At 48.3% G+C, this 11,416-nt stretch overlaps 1 protein-coding gene across 1 annotated transcript; it reads left to right on the forward strand.

Annotated features, from left to right (window-relative positions):
- The first annotated feature begins 6,671 nt into the window (after positions 1 to 6,671).
- On the forward strand, positions 6,672 to 10,231 carry ORM1 (orosomucoid 1). The gene is made up of 6 exons (XM_009188218.2): positions 6,672 to 6,971; positions 7,390 to 7,532; positions 7,730 to 7,800; positions 8,504 to 8,611; positions 8,766 to 8,869; positions 10,006 to 10,231. The coding sequence occupies exons 1-6, from the start codon at positions 6,858 to 6,860 to the stop codon at positions 10,108 to 10,110; spliced, it is 645 nt and encodes a 214-aa protein (XP_009186482.2). The 5' UTR covers positions 6,672 to 6,857; the 3' UTR covers positions 10,111 to 10,231.
- Positions 10,232 to 11,416: the final 1,185 nt, after the last annotated feature.

Below are 11,416 nucleotides of genomic sequence, written 5' to 3' on the forward strand. Positions count from 1 at the left end.
TGAAATAAATAATATCCAATTGATTTTGGACCTGTAAAACCCAGTTTCATATGGTTCAACCCAAAAATAGCACCATTCAGAATAATAATGGCTACAATTTCTTGTGCACAGACGGCACACTAGGTGGCATGCTAGGTGCGATCTCGTGCATGTGATCCCATGTTTTCATCTCATGCACAATCTTGTGGGACACATGTTGTAACCCTGGCTTTTCAGATGAGGAAATTGAAGTTCAAAGAGGTTGCTTAAGTTGCCCAAGATCACAAAACAGGATTTGAACTTGAGAAAATCTTTTTGGGTCTTTTCCTCAGCCTAGCCACAGAGTTCCCCATGGGGACAATTTGCTCAGCCTATGTATATGTGGAAGCAGGTCACAAGTTGGTCTTTCACAGACCTTGGCTCTGGCCTTAATGAAGAAAGGTAGAATGTGACTTTTTCAGGAAATAAAGTGTTTCAGACAGGTGCATTTCCCCGATGCCCTCCAGCTCACCTGCTGTGTGACCTTTCCCATGCTGCCTCACCTCTCTGGGCCACTTCTTTCCTCATCTACATGATGGGGGGAATGTCCTATTTTCTCGAGCCTAGGATGGGCATGTTTTCACGTTTTGATATCTTTAAAAGTGGGAGGTAGCTTGCAATCACTGAAGTACACATGCAATGCAGGAGTCTTTCTTCCCCCCCATCCCAGCTTGTCTGGGGGATGGTTAAACTGACGGCGATAGTTATTATAATCAGAAGACCCTTACGAGCAAATTTATTTTATTTAACAAGCATTTTATGGGTGTGGTAGCTCACGCCTATAAACCCAGCACTTTGGGAGGCTGAAGTGGGAGGATCACTTGAACCCAGGAGTTCGAGACCAGCCTGGGCAACATAGTGAGACTGTCTATCCCTACCAAAAAATTTTAAAAACTTTTTAAAACCAAGCATTACAACTACGTACCAATTTAATCTTCATAACAACCCAGTGAAGTAGGTACCACTATTATTCCCATTTTACAGGTAGAGCTACTGAGGCGCAGAGAAGTTCAGCAACTTGCGTTTCACCACCAGCCTGTACTGCCTGCCCTGAGGCCTTTTTTCTCTCTTTCGTTCCTGCCTAACTTCTCTTGACATTCCGCCAGGGCCAGTTGGAGGATAAGGCCAGACAAGCAAGACAGGACTACTTAAAGCCTCGGTCTTTAGAGGCATTCAAGCATATCTGAAATGTTAGGAGATGGAGAAAATTGTACGGTGGTAGGGTAGGTGCTGGATGAGCTTGGAGGAATTTCTTGGATAGTCTCGGGTGGAGAGTGAGATCCCCAAGGGGCAGCCTGAGGGACAGTGAGGACGCTGAAGACCACTGACTCCCGCAGAGGAGAGGCACTCGGAAGCGCCTCTGCATTGCATTCACAGTTCTCAGCTCTGCTTTGGAAGGCAGTAGCTCTCCTTATTCACCCTTCCCCTGCACAGGCTGCACCTGGGATTTCTATGCTCGAGCAGATGGAGACCCCAGACCATTGGCCTAAATGCCTGAATGTTATAAATCAGAAGTATTTAAAATGACACTGCCATTTTTACATTTAAGTTTTAGAAATTTAATTAATTAATTAAATGGTGTCCAAAAGATTTGTACAACTAAAAATTATTCACGAGGCTAGCATGCAGCCTCTAAATGCCCATATCAAGAACCAGCTTCAATTGGCCGGACGCAGTGACTCACACCTGTAATCCCAACACTTTGGGAGGTTGAGGCGGGCGGATCATTTGAGGTCAGGAGTTTGAGACAAGCGTGGCCAACATGATGAAACCCCGTCTCTACTAAAAATACAAAAATTAGCCAGGCGCGTTGGTGGGTGCCTGTAATCCCAGTTATTCGGGAGGCTGAGGCAGAAGAATTGCTTGAACCTAGGAGATGGAGGTTGCAGTGAGCCAAGATTGTGCCACTGCACGCCAGCCTTGGCTGACAGAGCCAGACTCTGTCTCAAAAAAATAAAAATAAAAATAACTAGATTCAGGCTGTATGTGGACACCATTCTAAAGACATCAGACACACACATTTAGGAGTAATAATGATGCAATATTGCCAAATGTTTCTCAGCAACCATGTACAACTGTTGCAAGTAGTGTTTATTTCTAACTCAGGAGGCTCTCTAACCACACATTGCAGGAAAATAGACTTTCAGTGTTTCTGGCAAAACAAGAGTTTTTGTTGACATTTATGCAGAAAGGGAAGAGTTAAAATGTTAATTTGTCTTTTTTCTTACTTCTGAGTTCAAGTTCGCTCAAATCCTCTCTTGAAGCAGTGTCTGTCTCCTATGTCTGCGGTGGCATCATCCGCGAAGTATGAGGACACTTGACCTGTTGTTTTCAGAGTCGAGTGCCACATGTAGAGATTGTTTCCTCTATATGTGCTGGTTGTGAAACAGAATGATTAGCGATGTGGATCCCACTGTGCCAGTACCAGGCACCAGATCCCAAAGGACAGAGGTGCTTATCTGTTATTTAATAAACTGTTGTGTGTGTGTGGGTGTGCAGGTGGGTGTGATATGTGGGGCCCTCTAAATCCCGGGGCCCCAGTAGTCCAGGTCTAATGATGGTGCTCTCCCCACACAATGCTCAGCTTCTCCTCAAAATACATGGTATCTGGGCTGGGCGCGGTGGCTTACATCTGTAATCCCAGCACTTTGGAAGGTTGAGGCGGGTGGATCACTTGAGGTCAGGAGTTCAAGATCAGCCTGGCCAACATGGCGATACCCTGTCCCTACAAAAAAGAAAAAAAAAAAAAAAAAAAAAAAAAATTAGCCAAGTGTGGTGGTGACACCTGTAATCCCAGCTACTCAGGAGTCTGCATAGGAGAATTGCTGGAACTCGGGAGGCGGAGGCTGCAGTGAACTGAGATCGTGCCACTGCACTCCAGCCTGGGTGATAGAGTGAGACCTTGTCTTAGATAGATAGATAGATGGATGGATAGATAGATAGATAGATAGACAGACAGATAGATAGATGATAGATAGATGGATGATAGAGATAGATAGATAGATAGATAGATGATAGAGATAGATCGATGATAGACAGATAGATAGATGATAGATAGATGATAGAGATAGATAGATGATAGATAGATAGATAGATGATAGAGATAGATGATAGATATAGAGATAGATAGATAGATAATAGATCGATAGATAGATTGATAGATAAGTGGTATCTGGAGTTGGTCCCCATCATCTCACCCCTGGACCACTGCATCAGCTCCAACTGGTTTCTCAGTTTTACTCTCCTACCCTTGCCCTCCCCATTCTTCCCTTTCAGACAGAGCGATCTTTCTAAAGAACCAATCTGGTTATGTCTTTCCAACCCCTTTTAAAATCTTTCCATTTCTCTCCAACACTTCCTAAGTCTAGCGAACCCCTCAGCCTGGCTTTCATGCCCTGCAGGCTCCGTCTCCTGCCAACCTCTTCAACATAAAGTCTGGCCACTCCGACCTATCACATGCTCCAGCTGCACAGACCTTCCAGCTCCCCAATCCACCCACTCTTTCACCTGCTCTCTTCCCTCTTGGTAACTCCAATCATTGTTTCAAGTCTCAAATGAGAGCAATGAAAATTCAAAAAATAAACCAAGCTGGCAAAAAAACAAAAAAGAAAGGAAAAAAAAGGGACATTTCTGTTCTGATGAGGATGGGGATAAGGAAACTCACTTGTGCATTGCCAAATTGACGTTCAAAATCCTTAGTGCTTTTGGATTTGTCATGTTTGGGAGGAGGGTTTTTAAAACATCGGCTTTCTTGAGGTTGAATAAATAAAAGAAAATGCACACATTTTAGGTTTGCAGTTTTTACAACTATATGTGTGTATATAATGACCACCACGATGACAACCTGGATCATTGTCATCCACTTCACTGTTCTTTCATACCCTTTTGCAGTCAAATTGCCCTCTTTTGCCCTTGGCAACCACTGATCTGATTTCTAAAATTATAGATTTGTTTGGGCTGTTCTAGAACAGAACGGTACAGTATATAAGCTCCTTTATATCTGGCTTCTTTTGTTCAGCATAGTGTTTTTGAGATTCATCCATGGTGTTACATGTATCAGTAGTTTAACTATTTTTATTGTTAAGCAATATTCCTTTGTAAGAAAATGCCACATTTTTATTTACCATTTTCCTGTTGATGGGCATTTGGATTGTTTCTTTCTTTCCTTTTTTTCTTTTTTTTTTTAGACAGAGTCTTGCTCTGTCTCCAGGCTGGTGTGCAGTGGCATGATCTCGGCTCACTGCAACCTCCGCCTCCCAGGTTCAAGTGATTCTCCTGCCTCAGCCTCCCGAGTAGCTGGGACAACAGGTGCGTGCCACCACGCCCGGCTAATTTTTGTATTTTTAGTAGAGATGGAGTTTCTCCGTGTTGGCCAGGCTGGTCTCAATCTCTTGACCTCGTGATCCACCCACCTCAGCCTCCCAAAGTGCTGGGATTACAGGCGTGAGCCATGGCCCTTGGATTATTTCTAATTTTGGCTATTTTGAGCAATGCTGTTGTGAACATTATTATGTAAAACTTTGTGCATAGGACATGGTTTCCTTTCCCTTGGATAGTATGGTAATTTTAAAAGGGAAATTGGTTGCTCTCTGACACTTATCATCAGAGGAACAATCACAATATGAAATGCTGTTAGATAGGCTGGGAGCGGTGGCTCACACCTATCATCCAGCACTTTGGGAGGCTGAGGCAGGAGGATCACTTGAGGCCAGAAGTTCAAGACAAGTCTGGGCAACATAGTGAGACTCTGTCTCTACAGTATTTTTTAAAATTTAATTAGCCAAGTGTGGTGGTGCGTGCCTGTAGTCCTAGCTACTCCAGAGGCTGAAGTGGGAGGATTACTTGAGCCCAGGAGTTTGAGGCTGCAGTTGAGCTATGATTCACACCACTGCACTCCAACTTGGAGAGCCTGAAAAAAAAAAAAAAAGTGCCGTAGATATAAAGGACATGACTAAGTAGGTTAGAATATAGTAAGTGAGCCAGGCACAGTGGCTCATACCTGTAATCCCAGTACTCTGGGAAGCCGAGGTGGGCAGATTGCTTAAGCTCAGGAGTTCGAGACCAGCCTGTGCAACATGATGAGACTCCACCTCTACAAAAGTACAAAAAATTAGCCGGGTGTGGTGGCACGCACCTGTGGTCCCAGCTACTCAGGAGACTGAGCTGGGAGGATCTCTTGAGCCCGGGAGGCAGAGGTTGCAGTGAGCCAAGATCCCACCACTATACTCCAGCCTGGGCGACAGAGTGAGACGCTATTTCAGAACAAAAACAAAAAAGAATAGAGTAAGTGAATGAAAAGTTATGCATCCATTACACTTTTATTCATTTATTTATTTTTGAGACAGGGTCTCTTACTCTGTCATACAGGCTGGACTGTAGCAGCAAAATCGCGGCTCACTGCAGCTTTGAACTCCTGGGCTCAAGCAATCCTCCAGCCTCAGACTCCAGAGTAGCTGGGGTTGCAGGCACATGGCACCAGATCTGGCTAATTTTTAAATATTTTTGTGTAAAGATACGGTCTCACTGTGTTGCCCAGGCTGGTCTTGAACTCCAGGCCTCAGGTGATTCTGTCATCTTGGCCCCATTAAGCTTTTAACTACAAACTACACTGAAATATGAAAAAGTATTCAGAACGAAATGAATAAGAATGCAAAATTATAATCACACCATAAGAATACTTTCTGAGTAATCCCAGTACTTTGGGAGGCCGAGGCGGGTGGATCACCTGAGGTCAGGAGTTCAAGACCAGCCTGGCCAACATGGCCAAACCCCATCTCTACTAAAAATAAGAACAACAACAAAAAAAAATTAGCTAGGCATTGTGGAGGGTGCCAGTAATACAAGCGACTCAGGAGGCTGAGGCAGGAGAATCACTTGAACCCAGGAGGCAGAGGTTGCAGTGAGCCGAGATCAAGCCATCGCACTCCAGCCTGGGGAACAAGAGTGAAACTCCGTATAAAAAAAAAAAAAAAAAAAAGACTACTTTCTGAAAGTGTTTATTCATACAAATAAAGACTTGACCCATGAGGTAGGAATGCATATGGGCCACGGAATCACTCATTCCACAGTATATATCAAGTGCCCTTGAAGTGCTGGGCACGGCTCTAGGATTGGGGGCGTATTGGTGAAAGAGAAGCAAGCTGCCTGCTCAGATGGCAGGGAATGGGGGAAAACAGGGAGATAATTTCCTGTCGAGTAGTATATTTACTGGAAATAGACATTCGACTTGCATGTCCCTTTTCAGAAATGTGCCTGTGTCCCGGACTGGGTTGGGGCCCCACTGAACTTTGGCTCTGACACAGCTGTTGCCACACTCAGTGGAACTGAAGCCATGCTTGCCTTCACCCGGCATCCCTCACCCCAACTCTCCCCACCACACACGTCCCATGCCAGCCTGGGGACTCTCAAAGGTAGCTTCATCATTAGGTTTGTGGCGGGGTCACACTGAAGTAAGTCTTGGCACTCAGAGGGATAGGAATTGAATGAAGATTTGCGATTACTGGCAGGAGCCCTCTCCATGGAAATCTGTGGACTCACACGTTTACTAATGTTGCTGCAGCCCTGCACCCACCTTGGCCTTGGGCAGCCATACTCTAGGGCTTTTGTAACCTCTCCATGTCAGGAACTCAAATTAGACCTGGGTTTGGAGGCAGTACCCTCAGCTGGCCTTTGGCGGAAGGTTTTTGTGCAAGGCATTTCCCAAGTGCTGGCAGGATTGTGTCACAGACACAAAGCAAACTTTTGCTGGGCTCCAGGTGACCGCCCACAGTTTATTATAAAGGTGACTGCACCCTGCAGCCACCAGCACTGCCTGGCTCCAGGTACCTCCTGATCTCAGTATGGCACTGTCCTGGGTTCTTACAGTCCTGAGCCTCCTACCTCTGCTGGAAGCCCAGATTCCATTGTGTGCCAACCTAGTACCGGTGCCCATCACCAACGCCACCCTGGACTGGGTGAGTGCCTGGGCTAGCCCTGCCCTGAGCACATGGGCAGCTACCTCCCTTCTCTGGGCTTCCCTTTCCCTGCTGGCTGTGGTCGGCCCCCCGCTCCTGGCTCTGCCCTTTTCTCTTCTGGGTCCCTGGGTGAAATTCTCACCAGCCCAGGGGACTCTGGAGGCACCCCCTGACTGCCTCCAAACTCAGAAGCCTCACTGCAGAGTCCTTCACAGAGTACGGTTCTGTGCTGGGGCTGGAGGGGCTGCCTGGGGGACAATGACTGATCTTCGGGGAGAGCTCCTGCATGTCCACTGCCCATCAGGGGCCTCATCTCCCCATTTGCAAAATCAGGGAGAGATCTGCCTGAGTCTCTTCCCGGCTGACAGTCAAAGATTCAGCATCAAGCCGCCATCACCAGCTTCCACCTTGTCCCCAGATCTCTGGCAAGTGGTTTTATATTGCATCGGCCTTTCGAAATGAGGAGTACAATAAGTCGACTCACGAGATCCAAGCAACCTTCTTTTACTTTACCCCCAACAAGACAGAGGACACGATCTTTCTCAGAGAGTACCAGACCCGGTGAGAGCCCCCATTCCAACACACCCCCATCTCAGCTTCTGGCTGGAAGACCCTCTTCCTGGCCTTGGCCTTCCCATGGGTGGAACCGGGAGGGCTGGCTTTAATCTCCACCGGACTCTTGCCCCTGGACTGTGATGGGCGATTGGCCACTTCTCAATAATCTTCCTGTTTTCCTCCTGCCTTCTGTTTGGCTTTAGACAGAACCAGTGCATCTATAACACCAGCTACCTGAATGTCCAGCGGGAAAATGGGACCATCTCCAGATACGGTGAGGGCCAGTCCTCAGGCAGGAGGGTTCACCATGGGAACAGGGCAGGCCAGCATAAGGTGGGGGCTGGATATAGAGCCCTGGAGGCTTTGGGCACAGAGAAATAACCACTAACATTTTTTGAGCTCTTACAACGTCCTCAGAAACAACTCTAACAGGACAGTACGAGAATCAGATGAGGAAACAGAAGAACAGAGACCTCAAATAGTTTCCCAGAGGTCACACAGCTTATAATTAGAACTAGAATTGGAACTCCAGGCTGGCTTCAGACCTGCCTCTCTCTCATGCCCTCTTTAAGATCCTTTGGAAACCAAGGGTGGAAGCCTGTATGTTGGAGAGGTGGTGCCTTCAACTATGTCCCCCATCACCCCAGAGATGGCACATAGCAGGGAGCTGGTGGAGCTGAACTGACACCATTTAGCAGCCCAAGCCTCCTCTCTGGGCCTCATTTTCCTCATCTGTAAAATGGGGAGAAAGGCCCTGACAGCCATGGTCTGTGTGAGGCTCCTGAGATCCCATGTACAAAACGTGCTTGGCGTGGAGCCGGGCATGCAGCATGGACTGGGCACACGGTGGCCCAAAGAAGCCCCGGGCCTTCACTGATGGGCTGTGTGGTCCTGGACACACCTAGGTACCTCACCTGTAGGACGGGCACCATTGTGCCATCCCATGTTCTCACCCAGAGGCTCTTTTTCCCTTCCAGTGGGAGGCCAAGAGCATTTCGCTCACCTGCTGATCCTCAGGGACAGGAAGACCTTCATGCTGGCTTTCGAAGTGAACGATGAGAAGAACTGGGGGGTGTCTGTCTATGGTAGGCATGCTTAGCAGCCCCAAGCTCATGCCCCACTCAGGCCTCACGCCCCATTCACCCACCCCTGGGGCTCGGCCCCCAGAACCCCAGCCCTCCCTGGCCTCTTGCCCAGACCCCATCATATCCCCAGTCAGTCTCCTTGCTCCCCCTGCAGCTGACAAGCCAGAGACGACCGAGGAGCAACTGGGTGAGTTCTACGAAGCTCTCGACTGCTTGCGCATTCCTAGGTCAGACGTCATGTACACCAATCAGAAAAAGGTAAACGCAAGGGATTGGGCAGTGCCCGCCTTGTCCATGGCCCAACTTGGGCCGCCCCAGAGGCCCAGAGCGGGAGAGCTGCCGGGCAACGCTGCACAGCTACACAGCTCTTCTGCCTTTAGGCAGCTGCCTCACTGTAGGGACAGCTGAGCTCTACCGAGGCCCAGGGGTGGTGGATGAGAGCCCAGGAGGAAGAAGTCCCTGTGAAACCAGGGAGGACCTCAAAGCTAACAGGAGGGAACAGCGTGAGCCAAGGGGTTGGGGGATTGACAGCTGGAGAGGATGCAGTGCTGGGAGTTACCACCTACAAAAGCCTCCCAAACCCCAGGCTTTCATCTCACCTCCACTTCCTGGCTCATTTTTAATACCCGTGCAGTGGAGAATTGATACTATGGTTTTCAGTGTCACCCACACTGCAGCACGGCCATAGTCACCATCCCGATTTTTGCTCCAAATGAGAATTACTGTATCGTGAGCTCCTTAACACTTTTCTTTAAACCTGTGTTCGGAAGACTTGCCTTGGTGTGGCCCCGTGCCCTAATATCTGTGAAGTCACAGCGCCGATGAGCTCGTTCCCATTTTTAAAATACATACATGCAATATTTTCATGACTATTCAAAGAAAAACAATTCCATCCATTTGCCACCAGAGATGACCACCAGTGGTGTGAACTAGTGCCCCAGCCCCAGCCCCAGGATCCTGGGAGAGGGCATATGAACACAACCACTGCAGTCAGCTCACCTGATGCACAGCCTGGTTCCTGCACTGTCCGGCTAGGGAGCCTCGAATGGGTCCCACGGCCATCCTGAGCCTCAGTTACATCATCTGCATAGTAGTGGCGGTGGTGAGGAATTCAGGAGCTGCAGCATAAGGGCGCGGCAGGTCCTAAGTGCTCAGTAAACGTCTGTGGTTCTTAAGGGTCTGAGCTCCCATTTTAGAGGCAAATAAGCTGAGGCTCAGAGACAGAAAACGACCTGCCAAAGATCACCCAGCTTGGAAGTGGCAGTGCCAGGGTTGGAGCCCTGGTTGAACTGGTTCCACAGGCCAGAGCGCATTCTGCCCTCTCCCTGGAAGACCTCCCATCCTTTCCCTATCTCTCTACTTCCCCCTCACCCCAACTGCCCGCTGCCTTCTAGGATAAGTGTGAGCCACTGGAGAGGCAGCATGAGAAGGAGAAGAAACAGGAGGAGGGGGAGAGGCAGCACGAGAAGGAGAAGAAACAGGAGGAGGGGGAATCCTAGAAGGACACAGCCTTGAATCAGGACAGAGACTTGGGGGCCATCCTGCCCCTCCAACCTGACATATGTGCCTCAGCTTTTTCCCTCATTTGCATCAATAAAGCTTCTGGGTTTGGAACAGCTAGGTTGTTAGTCATTTCTTCATTCATTCATTCTGAAGCCTGCCCTGAGTTGAACCCTGGCTGGGCACTGGATAAGACACTGTCCCTGGTGGGAAGAGCCCCACATGTGCCAGGAGGGATGATGACAGGCACCGAGTGCTGTGGGAACCCGGCACTGTGGGAAGATGCTGTCTTCTGCAGAAGTGTGGGAAGGCCTCCTGGAAGGGGCACATGAACCAATCGAGAAAGATGAGGAGCATAACACAACCTGCTGTTCCTGTGTACAATGTGTGATGATCAAATCAGGGTCATGAACATTTCATTTCCACCACCTCAAACGTTTACCATTTCTTTGCGTTGGGAACATTCAATATCACACAGTTCCCCATAAATATGTACATTATGTGTCCATTTAAAATAATACAAGCAAACAAATGTGAATTTCTAAACTGAGACTAGGGTAAGGCCTTCCTCCTACTAGCAAGATTGTAATAAAACTTCAACTACTCATTAAAAAAAAAAAAAACCCTTTCTGTTTCTGCTGCAAGCAAGGAAATGAGAGGATGCATTTGAGTAACCTTGAGGCACAAGACCCGGAACAGGAGTGGAGGTGTGAAATGGTTTGGCTCTGTGTCCCCACCCCAAATCTCACATGGAATTTTCAGCCCCATGTGTTGGAGGTGGGTCCTGGTGGGAGGTGATTACATCATGGGAGTGGTTTCTAATGGTTTAGCCCCATCCCCTGAGTGCTGTTTCTCACGAGATCTGGTTGTTGAAAAGTGTGTAGCACCTCCTGCTTCGCTCTCTCTCTCCTGCTGTCTTGTGAAAAAGGGACTTGCTTCCTCTTTGCCGTCCACCATGATTGTAAGTTTCCTGAGGCCTCCCAGCCATGCTTCCTGTTAAGCCTGCAGAACTGTGAGTCAATTAAGCCTCTTTTGTTCATAAACTACCAAGTCTCAGGTATTTCTTTATAGCAATGTGAGAACAGACTAATACAAGGTGGATCAGGTGGGGAGAGTTCAGGCATGTGGTGCCAATCACAAGGACCTTATTCCAGTATTACCATGGCCATGTGGGGAGGCACGTTGGGGGTCAAGGCTGCAGGCAGGAAGGCCTGAGTGAAGGCTGCTGTGGGCATCCATGCAAGAGGTAGTTGCCTGGGCCAGGGAAGGACTGGGGTGATGCAGAGGGCTTGGGGCCCAGGCCAG

This window comes from Papio anubis, chromosome 13, assembly GCF_008728515.1.
Source record: "Papio anubis isolate 15944 chromosome 13, Panubis1.0, whole genome shotgun sequence".
Lineage (NCBI taxonomy): Eukaryota > Metazoa > Chordata > Mammalia > Primates > Cercopithecidae > Papio > Papio anubis.